The sequence below is a fragment of the Magallana gigas genome, chromosome 1 (assembly GCF_963853765.1).
Source record: "Magallana gigas chromosome 1, xbMagGiga1.1, whole genome shotgun sequence".
Taxonomy (NCBI): Eukaryota; Metazoa; Mollusca; class Bivalvia; order Ostreida; family Ostreidae; genus Magallana; species Magallana gigas.
Genome location: NC_088853.1, coordinates 69,564,143 through 69,591,482, shown reverse-complemented (window position 1 = coordinate 69,591,482; position 27,340 = coordinate 69,564,143). Strand labels below are relative to the sequence as shown.

Here is a 27,340-nt window from a genome sequence, read left to right as displayed (position 1 = left end):
CAAATTAAAATTAATGTCATTTTTCTATAAAATGTATACATTATCAAACTTATGTCCACCTGTACAGAGAAATAAAAACAAGTCGATATATTCAAAATGATATAACCGCTTACTTTAAGCTTTCATCGAGTCATAATATCATTTTGCGTGATAATTTTTTTGCATTTATAATATGTTTTACGGTGCGACCGTTGGGGCGAGCGCAGCAGGTGATCAAAAATGAATTATGATAAATCAATAAAAATACAAGTAGTGACGTAAAGTACACGTAAATGAAGAATGCAAAATAAAATAAATATACTAATTTCCAGTTAATTTTTATTATTCATAATTCATAAGATTTTTTATTTATTTATATACCAATCTGATTAAAATCAGATCTTAACAACCCTCCGAAATTCTGATATTCGCTGAACAAAGTGTAGCGACATCAGAATTTGTCGGAGCGGATCAAAAATCTGATTTTGATCAGATTGTTTATATATTGGTCGCAAGCTTGTATGGAATTTATCTCAGATAACTTGGGGTGTTGAATAATAAAGATTTTAACATAATGTTTTAACATAATATTTCCTCTTTTCTTGCAGCAGACATTTTTTTTAAACAAATAAAAATTGACTTATCACAGAATACCCCCTCCCCCGTTTAAAAAAATCAAATTTACGTATAAAAAAAATTGTTGATCACATAAGGAAAATGGATCCCCCGGTAGCATGTAATACCGTAAATAGTAGTGAAAATAAAGACACTTTTGAGCAGCTAAAGAGCTAAAGGCATACCACGCACTCCCCATTCCTCACCCCGATTAGAATTTTCCTGATTTTGAGAATTGTATTTTTCTTTTTGCTTGTGAAGATTTTTTGAATGATGTTGCCACGCCCCATTTAAAAAAACGTTCCTGGAAATTACCGTAAATACAGTGAATAAAATAAATGTGAGCATTCATCCAAATGAGAGCAAGTTACAGCTGTTTCCTATCTCTGAAGAAATGTCTCGATTCGTTAGCTCTGCAAGATTTTGAGAAGATTTTGGTATTTATATTTCAGCAGATTTACAATAACTACTTAGAGTTGTTTCCCCATATTGTGACGTCAAAGTTCACGTCGGTCAATTGTAGTCTGTCTCTTTGAAAACACACTAGAAAAAAACTACGCGAAAAATATTGATTGTTTACTTAAAAAGCATGATGTTCTGGAAATTACACAATTTATCTGTTTCTCAAAAGTTTTACTTTGATTCTCGCGAGATGGTATCCAGTCTAGTGAGATCGGCCGACATTGAAGAATTGCATTGTGGGTCGAAATTTACTGACTCCGAAAAATTTTGTTAGATCAATGTGCAAGAAATCCATTGTGACGTCACTCGAAAGGACGATAACTACGTTAATCTTAAAAGTACATGTAATGGAAATTGGTGTTGTGTTATTTACAATGCATGTACATAGTCTTTTATCTTGTTCTCGTGAGAGTGTGAAATTGGAAACCATAATTACAGGGAACAACTGGGACGATTAAAACAATGCATTACTGGTCCGATTTACTGACGCCAAAAAAATCCGTTGAATGAATGTGCAACTAGTCCGAATTGTCTATTCACACACGCCTTGCCGGTAGAGCTCGCTTCGCGCCGGCGTTGCGCGCCGGCGAGCTGCGCTCGCTATTAATGAGTGGACATTTTCTTGCAGTAATTTATAATGAAAATTAAGTATGCTGAAGAAGTAGAATTCTTCAGGTTTTTGCGTCCATATTTTGGCACCTTCATGTCTGTTACGAAGAACGTCAAAAGTTTGAGCAACAATTTGACTTAATCATTAAAAACAATCATATAAAGCTGTTCACATACAGTGCTGATATCGTGGAAGTTGATTAAACAATCATACTATATCCTGTTTCCTGCATCCTATCCTGCAAAAAAAGCTTAATTCCATTTCCCATCCCATCCCATACCATTCATATTTAGGAATAATAGTTATAAAACAAAATTTAAGAAAATAATATCTATATTAAGAAAGGAATTTAATAATTGCTCTATTAATCGAGGTATCAAAGGAAAAATTGATCAGAAAAGTTCATCAATGCACGTAGCGCATTGATGAAAAAGTTTTACGCTCAATTTTTCTTCAATTCTTATCATTTAATAAAACATTTTCTAATCAAATGTGAAGTGTTATTGATCAAAAATGTAAATAATGTAAACGAAGCGGTGCGTATGAATACAACACAACAACAGCAACAATTTTCAAAATGAATGCGCCTGCAGCTGAGGAGAGCTGAATTTAATAAATTAAACAAAAATACCCAGCGGGCATTTTAACTTTGAAACAACGTTGTTTCAACGTCAGGCATCAACGTTGAATCAACGTTGAATCAACGTTGAAATAAGGTTGCATATGAAAGTTGAGACAACGTTGAAAATGTAACGTTGCTTCAACGTCAACATTCAACGTTGATTCAACGTAGAAATTATGTTGAAATCTGGTTTAAAATATATAGATATGACAATGAAAAAAAAAAAAAATTAAGTGATTTTTGTAAAATGTTTATAAACATATCGTCTTTTATCACGTTGTGCTGTTTTATGTGTTTTGACAATTTATAAAAAAAAAAAATCAAAATGTATAAATCGGCCTTCCTTTAAATCCTAGTAGTATTTGAGTATATCCTTTGCTAAGCAACTTGTGTATTAAGTCCTCGTTAAAAAGTTACTTGGCATTTCAAAATGTTTTAAATAAGGCTGTAGGAATACGATCACAAAGAAACCACGCACATTCCGCCAAACGGTAGCAATGCTTGTTTTCCATGACATGAAACAAAAGGTGTCAACAGAAAAACGTAGAATCCACAATAGTTAGTTCATCATTTGCATTCTGCAGACTGTTTTAAAAAAATAACTCCCAAGATACTCCAATGTAAAATATAAAATAGTCACAAAAGCTAAAATCCCGGGATTTTACTGTACATAAAACCTGTATATTGACTGCACGAAGTGTACCTATGAACTGACTTTCTTTGTTCACCAATAGCGTCTTTAGCGGCCAAGCTGACATAGAGCAGCCTGGTAAATTGCATAACTCCCTTGATCAGCAGTGCCTGCAGTAGTGATGGGTCCGCGCATCCCCTTCTCACTGACCCAGTTAAAATGCTATAGCCACTTGCTGTACGCACAGCTCAATCTCAAATTTCTTGTATGAAAACACTCTTTTTTTAAAATGTAATGTGAATTATTAATTTAACTTTTCATTTAAAAGAAAATTGAGATTTTAATTGGATAAGACAATAATATATTAATTTTATTGGAATATATATAAGATAAAATTGTATTCAAATTAACATTTAATATTTGTGAAAACACGTCATTTAATGCTTCCACTTTACAAAATATAAGTAAAACCTAAATTAAGCAAATGATAAGGAAGTTTAAATTTGAAAATATGTGTACAGTTTCATTAATATATTTAAACGCTGTTTCAACGTTGAAAAGTGGTTGATGTCTTCAACGTTTAAAATAAGTTGGGACTTCAACGTGGAATGATATATTTGGTGAATTAAATGATGTGTTTTGTTTATTTTTGAAGGTTAAACTTTTATTCTTTTCTATATATAAAGCTGTTTTGTGTTTGCTAACATATAAACAGACACAACTCTACATTTTGTTTACATTGTTTATTTTGGAAATTCCCGTTCTATAAAAAGTGTTAAATCAGAACAGATGAGAAAATTAGATCCGGCAAAAATTTTATTGATGCAGGTATCAAAGGAATTTTTCGACCTATCAGACGCGACTCTATTTCATCAAACTGATAAATCTTAAATGATTTAACAATTTATCGAGTAATGTGATAATCAAAACTTCAGCATTCAAAATTTGAACAAATTCTTTGTTAACATAGCAAAGAATTTCAAGCTCTGTAACTTGCATAAAACTCAACAAATGGCATTTAAATTTTGGTCGCGTATTAAAAAGGCCTTCCTGAAGCAGTGTAATTTTTAAAATCGGAAAATAGTTTTTAATTAAAATTGTGACCATGCCCTTTTTAACTTTTTGTGTAAATTAGATGTATTCATAATAATGATTAAAAAAGAGATAAAAAAAAATATTCCACTAATCGTTTAACAAACATTGTAATAATATTCATTTCCTATATAGTAATATAAATCCACGCATATTATAGGTAAGCGGCTAAATCAGTCGCCGTTCATAAAAAACACGATTCAGGAAAGCACTCCTTAATGAATGCATTCAAATATCGAATTTGTTATTATATCATTAGCATTTATTGATAAAAAATAAATTTTTGCGCATTTATATATGCTCTTACATATTTCTTGATTTGATGTTTTCAGCTCATTATTGGCCCTTATACGACCTGGTGATCAGGCATCGAAGAAATTATATGAAACGTGGTAAGTACTGTATTAAAGTACACACAACGTCCCTTTCTTGTTTATATACTTGTCTATATAAATCTCTTATTGAGAGTAGACTGAAAGGCTTCTGTTTATATGCTGTTGAAGTCTTAAAATAAAACAATGTTTTTATGTAGTACCTTTACGTTGTTGGTGCAGCCTATGAAATTAATTCCATACTTACGCTGTTTCCGTATAGAAAAAAAATGTAGCGCGCATCAAATTTCTTCATCGCTTTGTTAATATGTAACATTAATATTGATTCTGAAATGTTTTATTTTGTACTACAAACCAATTTCTGTAGCAAATGTATTTCTAAATCAATTTTCGTTTCGCAAAACCACTCTGAAATTTATAATCGAATCCGATTAGCTACAGGATGCAGGATAGGATATGATAGGATAGATTTTGATCAGTATTTCTATAAAAGCTACCTGAAAAACTCAATGGGAGTAAGAGGCAGGAGCGTAGCAAATTGTTTTGATTTAACAAAAATGAACAATTTTAACGAGGAAATAAACAACTGCCCCCTCCCAAAAAAATGGTTTCCAAGGTATGTTGTTGTTTTTTTTTTACCAAAATCATTGGTTATTCTACACTTTTAGTGCTTTTGAAAGATTAAATGCAATAAATTTACAAAGAGAAAAATCGGTTTTCAATGCCTTCAATGTTTTTTAAATTTCAATTTCAAAGTTAACAAAGAAAGGCTAAACCTTATGGCTAGGAACGATTTAAACTTAGATTATTTTATGACAGCGAATTGTTATAGAAGAAATACAGTCTTATGTGAAAAGCAGCTGAAATAAAAACTAATTTTCTTATTTAATAACGTTAATTGCAGTATTCATTGATGATCGTAAGCAGAATTTTGACTGTTAACTATATTTAACATCCCGATACACGCTAATCGGTAAAACCTCAAAGTATCTAGGTAGCTGACCACCCACTCTCCATATCATAGCATTTTAAAAAAAAACTAATTATTCTATTCGTTTAATCTTCTCTGATTTAGATCAGCTGCCTGCATTAATTCTTAATACTAGTATACAGTAGGTTGCAATACGATCGATAACATTTAATTTTGGCGGTATATTTTACATGTATATGCATTTTTTGTACTACATTGAAGAATTCGAATCAATAGATTCAAAATGTCCAAAAATGTCAAAGTAGTGTCACTATATTGAGTATATATATTATGTTATAACTAAATTTGTTAAATTTGAAATATTCATAAATGACATTTAATTTTCTATATTATGTCACAAAGCAACAAAACGAGGCGGTTATACGTTTTTGTACAAAATAAATGTTTTTTAACATAAAGTACGGCGAAGTGCAAAAAGATAAAGGTACGAAAAAATAAATGGATAGTGCTGAAAACTAACTGCACGCATGGTTGTGAACATAAAAAACTCTTTTAAAAACTCAAATGAATAACAATTGATAATAAGATAAAGTTTTTATTATGTTAAATGTTCAAATGTTACAGTTAACTTGATATAATTTTTCGTGTTTGTTGTACCAAATGTAACAAAGAGTAATGTTAATGTTTAAAAAGAAAAAAATTAAATGTCATTGTGTTTGTATAAGGAATTTAATTGTGATTATATGAAATTTGCAGATACATGCATAGATCTTATCCCTTTATATGATGTGTTTTTTTTAATATGCATTTTTAAGCTTTAGATGAAAAAAGTAATAATAGATTTTGAAGTGATCTACAAGAATCTATTATTATATCATGAATAAAGTAAAAACAAAGTACAGTTTCAGTCATAGTTTGCCCTGTTTTATAGCGAATTTTAACAAATATCACTAAAAATTGTAATGTAACGTTTATTTACACAAGAATACTCATAAATTAAGAATATATAACTAGTTTCATGATTAAACTTTCACAAGGTTGATTGTGACGTCATAAACCATGCATGTTCCCGTAATTTTCATAAAACTGAGCAGAAGACATCAGTTTCCTAGAGGTTTTTTGATTAGCAAAATATGTCCGCAGCTGTCGCCCACGATGAAACTTACATTTTAACTTAATCATGTGATATTACATGAAAGATATTAAATTCGTTGTAGGCGACGGCTGCGGACACATTATTCTTTTTAAAAAAGTATGAGAAAATGTGCCATTTTTCATCATATTTTACCAAATCTTAGCAGTATGCCAAAATGGTGAAGTCGTTATTATTTTTTTAAATAGGATAAAAGTGCATGACTTTGTACTTTTTACAAATACATGTTCAAGATGGTATATGTGTATATTTATGATATTTGAACAACTTTTGAATCTTAGGGCAAATATTGATAGAAACTAAACCTTATTCTTTCTAAGATAAGACATTTTAGTTTGTGTTTGGACTGTTTAAGTGCTTTCAATTGACCCTTCTTGTGTAGATCCGACACTTTAACATGCCAAATGCCTCTTCTGTGATTCAAAAATTTATATTTATCGTTTTAAACTTTATTTGGTAAGTAACGTTGTAACCTCTTACGTGTCTGACAGTAATCCCCCTTCCATCCTGGATGACGGCCAGAATCACACAATCCGTTAACTTTGTTACAACCAGCACATGTAACATTGCATTTCCTTGAGCAATTTTGTCCATAATTTCCATAAGAACAAGCTGAAAGAAAACGCGTAAATCTTTTTTATTATGTATATTCTGAGTAATTTAAATGTTTCAAAAAGTATTTGTTTAAATTAACAAACTACTGTACAAGCTCTAGTTTGCAAATATACCGGTAAAATATTTCTAATTTCAGTCACAATATTGATGTCATTTTTTCAAATAAATTATTCACCTACAAGTTAAACAAAATTATTTTGACCCTTTTTATGTATGTGTTTAGTATTTTACTTGTGTTTGTATTTGTTCAAATCAACAAACTACCTTACATAATTTGGCTTGAAAATATACTTTCAACTTTCACTGTAATAACTGACATTGACCTTTAAAAAATTATTCACTTACGTTGGTTACAAAGCTGTGAAGTGTACCCTGGTTTACATCCATTTAGACAAGCTCCATTTATATGGTGACACTGTAAATTAACTGCACATTGTCCACATTGGCTTAAACATCCTTCTCCGAACATACCCCCTGAACATTCTAAACAAAAACAAAATAAATAATCATGAGATCGCTTTACTTTTAAAGTATTTATATCAATATACTACTCGTAGGTAATTCACAGGGAAGTTTAAAAAGAACCCAACGAAGCAACACTAAACCGACATTACTTTAACGCCACAGTCACTTTTGATCACATGAAATAACCCTATCTGTATTAACGGTAAATCGAATTTTCAAAATCTGCCAAAATAACAGAAACCATTTAGATCTTGTAACAAATAACGCATTTTATCAGAGTAAGATAGTAATTTGCATTTCAGTATGAGTGCTCACATATGAACGATTCTGAAAATACTGATGATTTCCACAAATTTTGGAAAAGGGGTTCTGTATTTACAACATCACGTACAAAACCATCTACGGCATTGTCCATGTATCCAATATTCAACGAACAAATAACCAAGTCAACCTCATAAAAAAACCCCGTAGTATTGAATTCTACTGCAGCGTAAAATTTAAGGATAACGAATTTTTTTCTTCAAAAAGAAGGTTAACTGTATCTTACTTTGTATTCAATTTACTTTGTTTTGTAAAATCGTGCTCATTTTTTCCCTTAAACTATCCAAGGACGTAAACACTAACGATAAGTATGACTCTGATTCATCATACTGATACACACGTACCTTGGTGGATTTAATGATATGCTGCGGTCACCATACTGTCGCATTATAAAACATATTAGTACAAAATACAATATACCAAGCTTCCATGCATTTTGAACCATTGTACCATTAAATTATCCATGGAGGTAAATTCTTACAAAGAATAAATTATTATAAATATCTTGATTTAACATATTGATAGATATATACATTACACTTTGTGAATTTGATAATACGTTGCGTTCGCGTCAACGGTCGCAATGTAAAACGTAATTACAATATGTTTACCCTCCGTGCATTTCGAACCACTGTACCCGATCTCGCAACCATTCTTGCAAGTTCCATCAATATGATTACATTGTCCAACGCCAAGACATTTTCCACATTGCATACTGCAATCTGTCCCAAAGGTTCCATCCGGGCATGCTAAAAAAATAAAACTGATTTTTATAGTAAATAAATTCAAATGTAAATATAAAACTTGACAAATTGAATATAATGAACAGTATGCAAAGACAAACACATAGGTATATCAATAATGATTGCATTCGTGTTTGAAAGTGCATAAGACTATGCGTATATCAATATTTCTTTCTTTAAAATAATTTTAATTTTGATAGCGAGTGATAACGACAGTGTGAAATTACTTACATTGGTTGCAGAATTTGGATATGTATCCCGGCTTACAACCATCTAAACATGTTCCATTTACGTGGTGACACTTTGACATATCTAAACAATTTCCACACTGGCTTTGACACAGGTCTCCAAACATTCCGTCATTACATTTTGCAAATATTGAAATACAAGTTAGTAAAGTGCAGTTGAAGGAATGATTGGGGATAAACATATCAAATGACCGTTGACTTTTGTTATAGGTATGATTTTAATTAACCTATTTTACGTTTCTATTTTACATTTTGACTGAAATAGGATTGCCACTCCGATCATAATGGATTAAAACAGATTGACCTCACATAGGTCATTGCAATATACGAACATTTGATAATTACATTTTTCTTGATGAGCCGAGAGGACTAAACGATTGAGGACAGGCAAATTCATTGACGAATGTTTGCTTTTTTTTCTAATTCGAACGATCAATTTTTTTGGTTTTGAGCGTGATGTGCATTTGCTATCGCTTACCGTTCATCGTTTTAAAACGGTTAACAATCTACAAAGCATTTACGGAGGGTTCGCCTACCGTTAATGAGAGGCAGTAGAAAGTTTCAGGGTCTCTTATCATAAGTTTAACCTTTTGTAGAAGCTATTCTACTCACATACCTGATTGACATTGATAACCCTGGAATCCCGGTATGCAACCTGTACAATTCCCTGCTGAATTCTCACAATACCGACATTTCTCATTTTTACAAGAGCTGGAGCAACTAGATTCGTTTGCAGAACACTCTGAAAAGTGAATATGAGATATCAATATCAAATGATAACGTGGTTGCATTATTAAATGAAGTAAATAAAAAAGGAATTTAAGAAACCCTTGTACATTGTAAACCTTCTCTGTAATTTAATTGTTGAAAATATCAGATCTTTTTTTAAATAATAGAAGGAGCTAGAGTATTTAAGTAATAATAATAACAGAGCTCTTTCATTTGACAATAGTTTTGTTGGCTTCATTTTTTGAGAAATGTCAAATTTTTGAATTCATAAAATTAAAATATATGAAATATGAAAATAGATACTACTTGTTATAATTTGAAAGACTGGTTAGCATATGTTTTTAAATATATGTTCTTATATAAATCATATTTTTTCAAAGTTCAAGCAACCGGCGTAAAGTACATCGTTCATCATTGATATTGTTTAAATTATGGCTTGAAACATTCGTTGGATACTTTTTTGGAATGTTTTTATTCGACAAATATGTGCGTATTTACTGCATAATAATCAAACTTTCAAATTAATTCAACGTTTGTAATGTAGCATCAACTTGTAAGTTTAAAATCTACAAAAGCTTTAAAATTAAAATCAACCTAAAGTTATTGGAAAGTACCATAATTGGAAAATAAAATGAACCATAAAAATATTGTTATGCATTATTGATAACATCAAGTGCACCAGCAAACCTTTACACGCGAGAAATAATATTATTTCAATGCCATTTTATTGAATGCAATTAAACAAAAAGAAGTATGCTTAATGGTATTCTTTAACAATTCAATTTTTTATACTTAATTTAATCATGATAATTTCAAAGAAAATGAGTAGAAAAACAAAAAACGGACCGTAAACTTCAACTTCGCAAAGTTCATTGTGAGCGTAATTTTTAGGGTAGGTAGCTGCTGATAGTCTCTCATTGTAGTAAATGACGTACTGTCCATGTACAGGACAGGTGATGGTAAGAACACTAGGTATGGTGTCTAGTGTAAAGGCTTCATCTTTGAAACAAAGAACACTCTGTAGTTTGTCTGTTGTATTGGAAATATACACCGAAAATCCAAGAAATCGTGTTCTGAATCCATTGGTAGGCTCTAAAAAGATACCATTTATATTTGTTACATAGCACGGCTATATGTATGACATGTATTCATAATTAAACAGGGAGGTAAAACGTATGATTGAAAAGATGTAGCATTCCTGGTAGTTAGCATAATTTTGATAAATACATATCCTTAAAAAAATTGCAAAGATTAAAAAAAATAAAAATCAAGAATAAGACAGTTAATTTTCATGATTAAGTAACACGGGTAAGCGCGTTATGGAAATGTGTTTGCCCATACTGTTTCAGTTCTGAATCTTCTTGTGTATATCTTTAAAAAAATCATTTAATGCTTATATTTACATATTTTTAATATTTTTGCTTTGTATGCAAATGCGATTTATGCCTCAAAGTTAACGTATATGTCTCAGTGTAAGTTCAATTTAATGGAAGAACCACCGGAACAGCCATAATTGTAAGCTTTGGTTTTCGCATTTGAAGTTGCACTTTAACGGTGTTTAACGTTTTTGACGCCATAAAACTCATCATGTAACCTCTGTTTGTGTTATGGTGTTATATGTGCATTAGCTTTCCACACGCTTTATATGAAACAATATGTGGTAAAAATAGCAATAGGTACACAGACATGTAATTATCATCTTTTCTAGCCAAGAACTTATGGGAAGCAACGTGGACCAAACACCATTGGCTAGTGAAGATGGTAATTATACACAATTAAGTAAATTACAATAGCAGAAGCTTACGCCATGCGACATTATCCGTCCTGTAGTAGATTGTGATATGATGGATACTGTGTATACTTGTCAGGTTCACCCACCAGGTGGCGGTTCTATGTCCATCCGCTGATATTACACATTGGCCACTGTTAAAACTTAAATCAGATTTACGTCCATCAACAGCATTGCTTGCGTCATATCTGTCATCACCTCCTCCTTTGTATGGGTTCTGTTGATATGCTGGTTTGTTCAGTGCAACATTTACTGTAAAAGTAGAACTACCAAAAATAAAGCAAATTAACAGAATACATTATGAACCAATAATTAGGGAAAAAAAACACCCCAAAGTTGAATTAACCATTATTGTAATGAATCACAGTTGGTTGTGTTTTTGTTTAAATGATTACGCCAATAACTTTTTATTTCTTTTTAATTTCCATTTTAAAACTAACATCGACTATTTCAAACGATATTTTGTTTAAAGATAGTCATTAAATGGCGCATTATAAAAACCGAACAAAATAATTTTTGAGCATTTCTTATTTTTTCTTTTGCTTCTGTTGATGCCGTGCTATAAATATCGTGCTGTCATACGATTGTCACATGTCTGATAGTCAATCCTCGTAGTCGTAATTTTTTACGACAATATAATTTTGATATCTCGTTTTGTCTCTATATATCTATGCCAAGAAATATACTGCGTGATTAATGTTACAGAAGTACTCAAGGGAGCAAAAAAAAAAAATTATGTTTTACAATTTCCAAAAAAAACCAAAATGATAATTGATAATCATACAAATAATGATATTTTGTTACGCTTAAGTAATGAAATATAGAGTTATTTTAAAAAAAAATTAAGTTGAAAAAAATATTGAAAATATTAGTAAATATAATTAAAATGTTATGTTTCTTCTATTTTTACTATATATTTATTGAAAAAAAGTGTTGATAAATCATACCATCTGAATCACATTTGCATTGGTCCAATGTGGCATCAAGTTTATTAATATCATGAATCTGCTTATGATGATGGTTTTTCTTTGATTATATATCGGCGATTTTCAATGATATGTCTAAGGTTAAAATCTGTCAAGTTTCAAAATGGTTGATTAACTGGCAATCATTAGGGGCAGCGTTTAGTGTTTGACTATCAGAGACTCATGTCGCCAGGATAAAAAAAATCACGATTTTCTTTTAGTCAATAATATTTTTTAAATATATAGATATATACATACATCACTCAAACCCTGAGATTATTGCAATGCACAAAACAATGAAATGATGATCAAGGGCGTCAATCAAAAGTTCTTAAAGCAACAATTTAAATGAATTTTTTAATTGAATTTTCCAAATATAACTACTTGGAAATTACTTATACGCATGCCATTGATATAAGTTTCTGACAGTAAATCATGACACAACAATCCAGGGTCTGTAACATGAAAAACATTTTTGTCCTTTTAGCACCAGCAAATGTCATTGTTAGAAACATATTTAGATAATGTTTGTAGTTTGTGTATTAGGAAAGGAGGAATGAACACAAAAATACAATGAAAATATATGGCTAGACAGGTTTTTGAACCCGAGGCCCCTCTTACTCTAGTCAGGCGCACTACCAATGAGCTACCCTGGCCGATATCCACGGTCCATATAACACTAACTACCACATTCCCTCAATAAATAGTATTCGACCCCGAAGAAACAAGTTCATTTATATATCATATTGCCTGAACAAGGAAGGCCACGATACAATTTGTAGAAGGAAAGGTCTGGTAGGTTTGAATACCGGCGCAACATAGCTCAGTTTATAGAGCACCTGGCTAGAGATTAGGGGACCTGGGTTCAAATCCATGTCTGCTCCGTCAATATTTCTCCCATCCCGTTACATTTAGTATACACTTAAAATGAGTTTCCATTTACTATCGTAACTGAATCAAAGTAAGCAATTGTCTGACAGTGTAGTTTTTTTGCATTGATTTATAAAGGTGCGTTTTGTTTTCTAAAATTTCCATGACCATGCGTTAATACTTTTTTTTTTATTTTACGCCACATTTTGAAACTGTTCATCCTTTAAAAGTGTTAGTGCAATGTAAGTTAACATCATGTGTCACGTGCAGTTTTGCCTCATTGTATGTGCCGCTGTCTGTTTATCTTTCTCTTGCTTTTATTCTATCTATCTTACTTGAAGACAGTAAAAGAAATGAGTGTGTTGAACGTGAAAAATAGTGATATATTGATACTAAAATATATCGGATATATGCCAATATGTATCTAGGAACACTAAGCAAATTTGCCTTGTTTACGCTTTAAACTTTAACCTGGAAGTAAAGTAGGAAATATAACTATTATTCCTCATACGTAAATTTATCTTAGAGTGCATTCGATGCCAGTGCTGAAATCATTTGTTCGTGTTTTAAGGCCTATATTGCTGAATGTTTTCTGTTTTTGTTTTTTCTATTATAATTAACACAATAAAAATCGACGAATGGTATTCAAATTAAAAAAGGATTTTGAAACTAGAAATACGTAGTTTTAAAATTTGTAAGGTACATGTATGTGTATGAAAAGCATTTTTTTTTGTTTTTCTTGAAAGTCAAAAAAAGTTTGAAGCATAATACAGTAACAATTGGTACTTTCAAAAAGTGAAAAAAAGGTCTGAGTAAGAATAAATGCCATAAAGCAACATTTTAAATTTTGGTACATTTATTTGCAAACCACACATTGAAAATTCTTTGCAAATACATTCTTTCAATTTCTAGCGTTTGAAAATTACATAGAAATGGTTCATTGCACTATTAGCATCAAAAAGCGCAAAAAGTCTAAAACACACAATCAAAAACAACACCATGTTTGACGACAACGTGTAACATACTGAGAGAACAGGAAGGATGCAAAACATTAACATTATTAGAGTTATTTGAAGTTTCGTCTACTGCCACACACGTAGTTATGATATAAAAAAATTACACACACAACACACAATTTTCAATTTTCGTCTTTATATGGCTAACTTTTGCTTCCTGGTCACACTATCAAGTTTGTGAACAGAAATCAAATAAAATTTTAAATATCTTGTATCAAAAAATATTAAACAGACAACACAAAACTTTTTCAATGCGCCTTGTTTAAACCAAAAAAAATGATGCTCATGTAAAAATATCAATACCACACTAAATCATAATTTATTAAAAGCACTGTTCCATCCGCTCTAATTGTAAATATTATTTTTATAAGTATCATTTGTGTTTATAGTTTTTTTTTCAAGAACTTAAGAAGTTGACAAGAAATTGTCTGCATGCTCTATATTGTACTCAGTTTAAAATATCATAATCAAGTAAATTATTATTATTCTAGTATTCGATTTTTTGGAGGAAAACATTTCCACCCTTTCCACCATCCCCCCTCCCCTAAACACCGATGTTGCATTCTTTAAAGCCTTTGTATGTACATAAATCAATAATTCAAACCCCTCAATTGTCTTATTAAATTTACTTTTCAAAGTCTAAAAATGCGTATTTGACAATCTTCTCAAATTCTATTTCTAATGCCAGTCTTATAACGAATACTAGGATTTGCATCTGAGTACTACATGTATACTTGAATATATGTTGTGTTTGTGCTTAGTGATGGAAACAATCAAGTTCTCCAAAATTAGTGTGAGTATTGACTTCTCTGCGACACTTTGTACTTTTGTGATTTTTTAATATACGTAGTCTATACATCCAGTCAAGACAATGCAGATAAAGTAGCCTCAGTAGGTCGTAAACAACGGTACTAAATTATACCTCGTACCTAACTTATGACATTATATCACTTGTATTCTTAATGCAATACACATCGATATCTGAAAAGAGGAAATTTAGCAACGCGTGCAATATCTATTGTGTGGCCTCCTTAACTACACCCAACTGTGCAATGCATCTTGGTTAATATATTTCTCTGCTTGATGACTGTTTCATATAAATGTCCTGCATATTTTTTACATGATCGCCATTTACAATATTATTCTGTTGAATAATGCACAACATGATCTGCTTTTTGGTTTATAATTCACCACGTAATATCAGATAATATATCAGGTATTGTATTTACTGAAAACCCACATTACGATTTCATATAAAATGTAAAGTAATTCATAACAGGGAAGTAAACAATAAAGAGATAAGAAAGAGAACGAGACACAATAGCTAAAAAAGCAATAAATGTTAAATGGTATTTCATTGTCATTTTGTAATGCTTAGGTTAAACTGGATAGAGGGAAATTGAAAACTGGACATAATATGCGAATTCAGAAATACGCATAAAATGATGTTTCTGTCAATTTCAGAACTTGGATTTACTTTAGGTATTGAATATTGCGTAGTTCCATGCAAACGTGTTGTGAATAAATCTTTATAACACACGCCTTGATAGATAATTTAAACAAAAAAATGAAACTAATTAGAAGTAATCTACAGTATGGGAAAGTTTCCACTGCATACATGTCAAAACTTAATGTACAAACGGAACAAAGATTGACTTTTCTAATTTAGCGATGGTTCATTTTAACCAGAGCATTGATTAATCATCAAAGTTTATAATATAAAGGCACAAATAGTTACAAATAGATAATATACAGTACCGATCAGACCCAACCTTACACCAGAGTAAACCCAAAGAAAACTCTGAGTTTACTTTTGGGGTTTACTTTGGGTTTACTCTTGGTTTACTTTTTTGGAAATTTAGGTCCACTCAGGGTTTACTTTGGGTTTACATGGGAAATGCTTTTTCTTGTCAACTGTATGCACCGGTGTGAAACAAACCCTAATATATCTGACAATCCTACTGCCTGTAACTCCTGCCCCTTGTGTTCCGAATACACAGTTAGCGTCTGTTTTCCGGGGTGTACTTCTGATCGGGGTTTACTTTCTGTGTGCACTTTGGGTTTACTTTGGATTTACTCTGGGTTTACTCTGGGTCCCCTCTAGTAAGGCCGAAGTAAACCCAGAGTTAACCCGGAAAGTAAACCCAGGGTTTAGTTGGGGTTTACTTTCTGTTAGGTTGGGTCTGATCGGTACTGTCCATGTATCAAATAAAACATTATTAAATAAAACAACGCACAATACTCATTACAAACTCATATTTGAAAAAGGGAAATCAGAAAAATAGAAAAGTAAACATTAGGTAGTAGAAGCATTATTGTAATACCTTTTTGACCAAAAAGTAAAAGTCTATGCATTAAAATACAGGTGTATTTGCACCTGTAATTGACAGGGACAGGGTATGTTGAAGTCTTTCAATGGTCTTGGGGTTTGTCAAGGATCATTCATCACAACAGCAATGTTTCTGAGCATTGACTGAACAAACCAATGGCAACGATTATTCAGTGAACCCATTTTTATATAGGTGCCGTAACGTATTCAATAAAAAAATATTTCCAAAATATTAGCATTGAAGATCATGTTATAATGTTATCAAGAAATCTAACAATATTTGCTTATTCAAGCACACATATTTTTAAAATGAGTGATCCTTCTTGAAGCATGAAAATCTACAACACAAAGATAGGTCAAAAAAGGAACATGACCAAATATTTAAACTGTGTAGACATACAAGAATGTCGAGGAGTCCCGTATATTAGCATATTTACATTAGTTTGCAATTCATTTCCACACTATCAAATGGCGATATATTATAACTTATCAAATCTTTTCTGTGATATTTAGTATTTTGAAAAACACACTTAACTCAACATAGGCATGTGATAACGTAACAAGTCCAAGAAACACACACAGTGAAGCCATTCTGGTACGTACATGTACTTGCCAAACAGGAAGACTATCAAATATGTTACAGAGTAATTGGAGCTGTTCGGAAGCATTTTATGTAATACACACTTAAAGACGTCATGAAGAAAAGGCTCCCTAACAGATAAGTATAAGTGTTTATTTGCTACAAGTAATTGTTTACACAAGGGCTAAGTTGCACATTTCTGAGTCGCTGTGTTAATTCAAGCAAAGAAAGATAAGTAAGACTATTTTTTACAAGACACTTTTGTTATGCGTATTGTTAATACGAATTAAATACTCTTGCAGAAAAGTTCAAGATAACCTACGGTAGACTTTAATTTTATTTTTGCGTGTTTTTTTTTTATTTCTAATAACCAAATGGCGTATTTGAACAAATACGGAGTAAATTCTGATTGTTGTAATTTATATTTCTATAATTTTAACAACATAAGTCTGTGAACCATGTGGCGATATTTTATTAGTTGGGAAAAACCTTACACAAAGCTGAATAAGTGAAGCATGGATATATTGTAAAGTCGAAATTTACGTCTTGAAAATCTAAACCTGTTTTTTTTTTTTAGATTATCAAGTGAACTTTTTACAAATGTATAGGGCAAACTATTATCATAAAGCCATTTATTCGTCTTGTCGATCTTTATGATATTGAGTTTATAAAGATCCTCGTGAAGTGATTTCAAACATGCCCACACCTGGCGGGTGCCCTAACCAAGGTGTTACTGGAAAGTCTCCTCCTTCACATGGAGAGTGGCCCGTGTTCCAGTCTGTATAAAAAGAGGAGGCAGGAAAACAGCTTCCAGATGACTTCCCTTTTTATTAAGCTTTAGCATTTTAAGGAGACAGAAAGACAGCTCCCAGATGACTACTGAAGATATGTGTTTTGTGCACCCTCATTGTATACGCCAAACAGTGCGCTAAAACGTTCTCTTCCTAATAAGTAAATGCGATCAAGTGCCTACTAATGATCTGACGCACCGTCGTCAGTAGTAGCATTTTATTTATATTTCTGATCAGGTGTCGACAGGCTTATCACAGAACTTTATTAAAGTTTTCACCATGAACATAAATAAACAAACGCTACAGTACAGCTCACGAGTATCCCGACAAAAACACCGACCACCGTGTTTGAAAGTCCACGCTGAGCGTGGAAGTGTCGGTACCTTTGATCTATTGTTCTCTGTTACGGCCTCGGAACGAGAAAACACACGGTGCGACACGGTGCAACGCGATGCAACACGGACAGTAACACGGTGTAACACGCGGTATTTACCTGTGAAAAAAGGAGGATTTAGGAATAAAACTTATAAAGAATAAAATATTTATTGATGCACGAAAGAGAATAAAAGAAAAAGACCAAAAAAAAAAAAATAGAAATAAATAAATAAAATTTTTAGGCACGCAATTTTCAGACGTATGCAATTGTTACAGTTGATTTTTGTTGATATTAAGGACAAAAAAAATCGATATCGCCAACATAAAGGTTTGATCAATTAAAACACTAACAGTTTCTTTTCCTTTTTTAAAATTCAAATACACGGTTCCATTAGTTTTTGTTTCAGTCCGTTTTTAAACGTAGTAATAATCGTAGTTACTGTAGTTTGGCAGTTTCAATAGTGCATAGAATCATAACTGTGATCTTCTCTCACTTATACTCTATTCAACGATAACAAATATAACGGGTTGTTGAAAACAACTGTACTTTCTCTAAATATATAATTATACGGCTTTATATTTCATATATTTTCAAATTTTCTTTCTTTTAGACATGTGTGATGTACTTGTCCATGTAGTACCGCACAGTACATATTCATAGCGCTTAGAGTCCGTGGATCGGTACTTGATATTTATTTTTATTTCTTTATAAGCAACTTGGGTTTAGAAATTATTTGTGTTCCAAGAAACTACTCAGTATTGCAATAATTACTGTTTGATTGTTTAATGATCGTCATACCCGGTATAAGAGAGAGAGAGAGAGAGAGAGAGAGAGAGAGAGAGAGAGAGAGAGAGAGAGAGAGAGGGGGGATACCGGTATGAGTTTAATTTTAAGTACATTTTACTTGTAATTCAGTTTAATAAGTTAGATTTATAGTTTCCATTATATTGAACCCTTTTCCCTAAAATTGCGATAGAATCTATGCAGGCAGAGTCCACGTGCTATCCCTGTCAATCAAATCAGCCCGCGAGATAGACCACGTGCTCCTTCCATGATAAGGAAAAAATGTCGTTCTATTGTTTTTTTTAAGTCCGCAAAATAGAAAAATGGTTAGCAATTAAGTATTTAGTGTTTGAAATGTTTAGTTTCTTCCTTCTTATATTGCATGTATGGAGTTTGAATATAGCGTTGTAGAATCTCTCTCTCTCTCTCTCTCTCTCTCTCTCTCTCTCTCTCTCTCTCTCTCTCTCTCTCTCTCTCTCTCTGTACTTTTGTGCAATCATTTTTTAATTATAAGAGTTCTATTTGTATAAATTTAATTCATTTATTTTAGATCCATAATTTTAATAACGATTTTAACACAATGACTAAACGTTTGTAAAGTACACGATGTAATAAGATTTTTCGTTAAAATTTCGACGCTATTTTACATCACACATATTAGATTGGTTATAAAGTAAATAAAGTTGTGTTAACTGTTTAAAATGCTTGCAAAAAGTTACCGGTATTATCTCATTCATCTTTTTAATCAATCAAGTTTTTTCGTACATACATGTATGTGTACCCGGTAAATAATTTCTTATCGCAAGTTAATACTTTGTGAAATTCCCGCATTTATAGAGTTGCTGAATTATTCTCCGGATCCACGCGCCGATAGTCTTACGTGTAGTTGTTTGTGTACATATCTACAGACAATTTTTTTGTTTGTTAGAGATTAGAAAAAATCATGGAACTAACAAAGTAGAAGAAAGATATATTCAGACCATACACACGACGGGTTGTGATGAGTTACCAAACAGGTGTCCGTGGAAAGGTGTGAATAACGGCATCTCGAGTACACCTGTTCAGACGTCCAAATATACACACAGTTAGTTGTAAATTACAATGACACCTAACAAGACAGACAATAACACCTGTTGTGTATAGAACCCAAGATGAAAGACAATGTTGTGTATCTGATCAGCTTCCGTACAGGTGTATCGCACGAGTGATTTTTCATGTGAAATCACGAGGCCATTACCCGCTATACGGAAATAAAGTTGAAAGTTATTTTATGAAATGCGGGTTTATTTTTAGTACCTGTACAATGCTTGAATATAATTTAACAAGAGTTTGTACAGGTATTTAACCATAAACTATAATATAAAAGTGATTTTTTGTTTATTTATTGCTACATAAATAGCTGAAGTCCAAATTATTCGAGTCACCGGTAATATGGGGTTGTTATTTACTACAGCACATCAACGTGTTTTTAAAAAAAACATGATCTGAAATGTTTTCATTTTTCATTTTTAATTGGTTTATGTTAAGACTGTAAATTAATTAATAAATCAGAAAGTTTTCAGATAACAGAAAATAAGACGTTTAATCTCCCGACATTTTAATCGGATCGTCAGTTACAACATCACGTGTGTTTAGAAAAAAAACACGATTAAATTGATTTGAATTTTGATTATATATCAACTGATTATTAAATATATTTGGTGAATTTATTTCAATTTATTAAAGAACAAATGAATTAAAAGGCACCCATTTACGTCGAGTTTCAGATCACAAAAACTTAACTCCACGTTGACAGCCCCGACAATTTTCTAGGTCCATGCAACGTGAGTCGATATTTTGTTTGAAATATGAAAAGAATCTATATGTTTCAAACCTTGTTTAGCCATAATTTATTTATTTCTAAACATACGCTATTTCTATCAAAGTCTCAGGTAACGATATCCACGGAGTAACACAGTGGCCACGGAGTTACACAGGCGGCCACGGTGCGACACGGTGCTTTTTCTTGAATTTTCCAATATACATACACGGTGTCACACCGTGTGCACGGTGCGACACAGACCGTTTTCCACCGTGTTTTTTACACGGTGGGTGTCGGGATACTCGTGAGCTGTACTGTATCTATATAACGCATGTGCTTTAACCAATTTCTGTAAAATGTTCGTTATGATACTATGCTAAATCACAACTTGAGGACGCTGATATATTATTTTTTTTTTGGAAGCGCGATATTTTTTTTAAACCAATTGTTTTTTTTCTTTTGTTCAAGTCGTATCCAGGACAGCTGTCGATAGAAACAGATTCATGATTATAACAGATTTCCCATGTATTTGACGATAATTTAAAGCACTAAAAGCATTGCTCTAGCTGGAAAAAAAAAACTAGGGCGAATAAAGCAGAAAATTTTGCTATCGGGTGGTAGATCTCAAGTGAGGTAATACATTACTTGTACAAGTGTGAATGCCTAATGGACTAGAAATATGTTCGCAGTGGTGAACGCTGCTTATTGTTATAGACAGGTAACACTCTATTTATCAAGAAATAATTAGTTTGTTAAATGTTAACTGTTGGTTTACGAGTCTTTTTATGACAGTGTTGTTTTTAAATTAAGCACTTTTCGATATGTTCTTCATTAATTCTAAAATTTCTTTAAATTTGTGCATCCATTGGAGTTTTCAATAGAGATGGATGAAATGTATTTCATCTTTACTTTAATAAACTTTGGTTTTTCAACATGTTTATTTATATATTATTAATGAATTTTGAAGTATCAATGTCATGAAATAAATAGTTAATTGTTAACTGTTGGTTTACATGTCCTTTAGGACAACTATTGTTACAGAATGAGAAAGCACTTTTCGATAAAATCTTCATTGATTTCAAAATTTCTATAAATGTTAGTATACACCGGAGTTATCAGTAAAGATGGATAAAATGTGTATCATATTTACTTCCCGCTATTTAAGGGTGTGTTTATGCATTTTTATTCATATTTAGTTTATTAATTAAGAACTAATTTTTGTCATGGAATATTTATTAGGGTTGTAACTGACCATGACTGATGCGGAAAACATCAGACTGCTTAAATCCATGGACTTTAATTAATCCGATATATTTTTGTAAAACGCTGGTACCAAATCAAACCAGAATTTTTTTCGAGAACATTTACGTTTAGTATGAATGTATTTTCAGGGCAGTAATGTGCAGAAAAAGGTGAAACGTCTTTCATGTTTGCCTTTAATTTTTGCCTTTCTTTACTGACTGCAGTCTTTCAAAATCTAGGAATAACTATTTTTGACGATGACACCATCATTATACATGTTGTAAATAAGAAGGGAATATTCTCACGAAAGATTGCAAGAGAAAATAGTTTAATTAAATGATAAATAAATTCCGTGGATCATGCGGCAATGTCTGTCTTATTCGGAAATTCGTTATAAAAAACACTATGCAGATAGGTCTAATAGTCCTATTTAACGTTTGTAATGAGAGCTATGTTATGCCACAATTTAAATATCGTAGAAATAGAATTGTGCTATTTTGCCCATAAATTAACAAACAGAAATTTGATGATAAATATTCAGCACTGTTTTCATAAATTAAACAATATTTAAAATAACCATTATATCTACGATTATCAAACTCATAGTTGCCTTAATCTACCGGCGTGCCTCAAAACTGTATATAATGTTCTGAATATTTTGTACATGATTTTAATTAACAATTTTGTTAAATCATGTACAATATGATCTGCCTTTCTGTTTAGAATTGATATATATTTGTATATGCAACACATTGTAACAAATAATACGACAGGCATGATATTTACTTAAAAAACCTTCAATAGGGTATCATATAAAATATAAACAGACTCATAAAAAGGAAGTAAACAATGCAGATATAATAAAAAAAACCTGCACACAATGACTAGAAAATCAATAAATGTTACAAGATTTTGTATTGTCATTTTGAAATGATTGGATTGAACTGGATAGAGAGAAATAGAAGACGGGACACAATAAGTGAAACAAGAAATACATATAAAACGATGTCTTTGTTATTTTAAATATTAGGATTGAATTACACTTGCGTGTACATTGAATATATACCACACCTGTCGAATAATAAGTAAGTGTCATACACATTAAGTAAAACCCGCATTGAAAACCTAAATGATATACAATTATTATTTGATGTTATCTTTTGTGAATAAATCTTTGTAGCACAAATGAAACACAATAAAAAAAAATTACCGCAAACTGCTGATAACAAATAAAAACATTAAATTATAAATGAAAAAAAAAACCATTAAGCAATGAAAGCATTATTGTAATACCTTTTTGACCAGAAAGTAAAACTATAAACATTACCGGAGTACATGCACCTGTAATTGACAGGCTCAGGGTATGTTAAAATATGTCATTGATCTTGGGTTTAACAACGATAGTTCGTCACAACAGCTATGTTTCTGAGCATTAGCTGAATAAATTAATGACAACGATTAATCAATGAACTGTGATATTTTTATAAAGGTGTCGTAAAATGTTCAATAAAAATGTATTTCAAAAATATTTGCATTGAGTACCATGTTACACAATGTAAACAATACATTTTACAATAGTTGCTTATCTAAAAGCATATTTCTTTAATATCAGTGACTTTCATTGAAGTATAAAAATTTACAACACCAAAAAATCATAGATCATGTGAAAACATAACGAAATATCTAAACTGTGTAGACACACAGCAATTTCGTGGATTCCTGTATATTGATATATTTTAATTAGTTTGCAGTTCATTTACCACATTATCAAATGGCATATATTTTTAATCATCTACTCTTTTCTCTGACGTTAAGTATCTAAAAACACATTTACTCACCATAAGCGTGCGATAACGAAACGAGTCCAAGAAACACAAACAGTGAAGCCATTGTGGTGCGTACTTGTCAAACAGGAAGTATATATAACATGTCAGAGACTAATTAGAGCTGTTCGGAGGCATTTCATGTAAACCATTGAAGACGTCACGCATACAGGCTCCCTGAAAGATAACTACCCGTTTTTATTTGCTACAAGTTATCGCTTACACAGGAAGAAGGTTACACATTTCTGAATCGCTGTGCGATATTTAACTGAAGCACAAGAAGATAAGGAAGAATATTTTCTAACATGTGTGTTAATTCAAACAAAGAAAGATAAGTACGACTATTTTTTACAAGACACTTTCGTTATGCATAATGTTAATAAGAATTAAATACTCTTACATAGGAGTAAAAGGAAACCTACAGTAGACTTTATTTTTTGCGTAAGTTTTACATTTTTAACAACCACAATGCCGTATGTGTACAAATACGGAGGGAATTCTGCTCGTTTGATTATACATTTTCACAACTATAACTATATAAGTCAGTGAACCATGCAACAATATTTTGTTAATTGGGAAAGTCTTTACATCAAGCCGTATCAGTGAAACAAGAATATATTGTAAAGTCTAAATTAAGGTTTAGAAAATCTAAAGCTTTTTTTTTTAATTATCAAGTAAACCTTCTAAAAATATATAGGGAAAACTATTAATATAAAGCCATTTCTTTGTCATGTGAAGATTAATTATTTTAATTGTATATAGATCCTCGAGATCTTATTTCCAACAAGCCCACACCTGGCCGTACCCTAGCCAAAATGTTACTGTTACTCTGCATTGGGAGTCGCCTGTGTTTCAGTCTGTGTAGAAAGAGGAGGCAGCAAGACAGCTTCCAGATGACTTCTCTTTTTATTAAGCTATAACATTTTAATATGAGATTGTTACAATGAATATTGTATATTAATTACAATGACATTCATCAACAATAATATTCATTACAAATATCTCTGAAACTCAATTATTAGTTGACCCCCCCCCCCCCCCCCCCCGAATCTACCAACCTCTCACTGTTGAGAATGCGAGCAAGTTTTAAGATTTATCTTTCCTGTATAAAAAGAGGAGAGAGAAAGACAGCTTCCAGGTGACTACTGAAGAGCTGTGTCTTGCTCACCCTCATATTATACGCACGGACAGTGCGCTAACACGTTCTCTTCCTAATAAGTAAATGCGATCATGTGCATACTAATGATCTGACGCACTGTAGTCAGTAGTAGCGTTTTATTTATATTTCTGATCCGGTGTCGACAGGCTTATCACAGAACTTTATTACACATTTCTCCATTGACATAAATAAACAAACGCTATCTATATAACGCATGTGCTTTGACCAATTTCAGTCATCATTTCGTTATGATACTATGCTACATCACAACTTGAAGACGCTGAGATATATTATTTTATTTTGGAAGCGCTCATTCTTTTCTTTTCAATCAATTGCATTTTTCTTTTGTTTAAGTCGTATCAAGAACGGCTGCCGATAGAAACAGATTCATGATTATAACAGATTTCCCCTGTATTTATCAATAATTTAAAGCACTAGAAGCTTTTTGACAACATGATCGGTCAAGGTGAAATAATAAAAAAAACTAGGGCGAACAAAAAAGAAAATTTTGCTATCGGGTGGTAAATCTCAGGTGAGATAATACATTACTTGTACAAGTGTGAATGCCTACCTGACTAGCAATATGCTCGGATTGGTGAACGCTGCTTATTGTTATAATCAGGTAACATTCTATGTATCAAGAAATTATTAGTTTGAGAAATGTTAATTGTTACTTTACGAGTCATTTAACAGTATTGTTAAGGAACTAGGCACTATTCGATATGTTTTTCATTAATTTAAAATTTCTATAAATTTGTGTATCCACCGGAGTTTAGCAATAGAGATGGATAAAATGTGTATCATCTTGACTTTAATAAGCTTTGGTTATTCAAGAATGTGTTTATGCATGTTTATTAATAGATTGTTAAAGAATTATGAAGTATTCATGTCATGAAGTACATAGTTATTTAATTGTTAACTGCAGGTATACAGGTCGTTTTAGGACAACCATTGTTAGGGAATGAAGCAGCACTTTTCGATAAAATGTTTTTTTAAATTTAGAATTTCTATACATTTTAGTATGCATCGGAGTTATCAGTTAAGATGATTAAATTATGTATTTTTTACTTCCCGCTATTTAAGGGTGTTTTATGCATTTTGATTCATATTTAGTTTATTAATTAAGAACGTGTTCTGTCATTGACTATTAATTCTTATTAGGATTGTAACTGACCGTATCCGGAAAACGTCGTGCTGCTTATATCTATAATCCGATATAAATTTGTAAAAAGTCGGTTCCAAATCAAAAAAGACTTATTTTTTCAACAACCATCACGTTTAGTATGTATGTATTTTCAGGGCAGAAAGGTGATTAAAAAAAGGTATAATGTCTTTCATGTTTGCCTTTATTTTTGCCTTTCTTTACTGAATGTAGTCTTTAAAAATTTAGGAATAAATATTTTTTAACATGACACCATCATTGTATATATTGTTAATTAGAAGGGAATTTTCTCACAGAAGATTGCAGCAGAAAATAAGTAGACTTTGATTTTAAATCTTTTAACCAAATGACGTCTAAGACTAATTCAAGAGAAACCTGTGTCCGTTAAGATAAACAATTTTTTAAATTATAATTGAATGATGGAATAATTCCGTGGATCATGTGGCAAAGTTTGTCTTAATCGGAAATTTGTTATAAATTAAACGATGCAGATAGGTATTTAATAGTCATATTTAACGATTACCAATCCGGGGTACACTGCATAGAAAAGTACGTGTGGCATGTCATATAAGATTTTGCATTTAGTATTAAACTCTTACTAAGAAATCATAAAACAGTATACAACAAGGAAATAAAATAGAGAGAATTAAAGAAAGCAGGACACAACTGCAGACTACCAAGAAAGGTCAAAGGATATTTGATTTTCATCTTTTTAATGCACGGATTGAATTGGAATTTAGTAAGTATTTATTTCTTTTGGAAGAAAGCAGTTCTATTTCTCTCTCCACCAGAAAAAAATAAAACCAGAGTGCTTATTCTTTAGAGCCTCTATATGTACAGGAATAAATTGTTTAAATTCCTCTTTATTGTTCTGATTCTGGAGAATTATTACATTTTCCTTTCAAAGTCTAAAATACGTCTTACAATTTCGTCCCAAGTCTTCTTTCTGATTCCATCCTTATAAGGATTACTAGGATCTACATTTCTGTACACTACTTGCATGTATGACGTCTTTGTGCTAGTACAAAATGACGGAAGATCACTGTTCTTTTAACCAACTGTTAAAATTATCCACCATTGTTAAACCTTGATGTATTATTTCTAGT

At 31.6% G+C, this 27,340-nt stretch overlaps 2 protein-coding genes across 9 annotated transcripts in view; both read right to left on the bottom strand.

Annotated features, from left to right (window-relative positions):
- The window catches only part of LOC117687796 (multiple epidermal growth factor-like domains protein 10), a 29,500-nt gene extending 5,420 nt beyond the window's left edge, over window positions 1-24,080 (bottom strand). For 2 of the 3 annotated variants that reach the window (XM_066076620.1, XM_066076616.1), the window contains exons 1-8: window positions 23,929-24,079; window positions 11,353-11,589; window positions 10,395-10,640; window positions 9,436-9,561; window positions 8,803-8,940; window positions 8,440-8,577; window positions 7,388-7,525; window positions 6,908-7,039 (exon numbers count right to left, since the gene is read on the bottom strand). In XM_066076620.1, coding sequence (XP_065932692.1) covers window positions 6,908-7,039; window positions 7,388-7,525; window positions 8,440-8,577; window positions 8,803-8,940; window positions 9,436-9,561; window positions 10,395-10,640; window positions 11,353-11,589; window positions 23,929-23,980 — 1,207 coding nt within the window. In that variant the 5' untranslated portion in view covers window positions 23,981-24,079. Of the gene's footprint in view, window positions 1-6,907; window positions 7,040-7,387; window positions 7,526-8,439; window positions 8,578-8,802; window positions 8,941-9,435; window positions 9,562-10,394; window positions 10,641-11,352; window positions 11,590-23,928 lie in introns of all 3 variants that reach the window. The other variant, XM_066076617.1, reaches the window with a different exon arrangement.
- The window catches only part of LOC117687200 (multiple epidermal growth factor-like domains protein 10), a 105,592-nt gene that overhangs the window by 70,737 nt on the left and 7,515 nt on the right, over window positions 1-27,340 (bottom strand). The gene's annotated exons all lie outside the window — the stretch shown is intronic.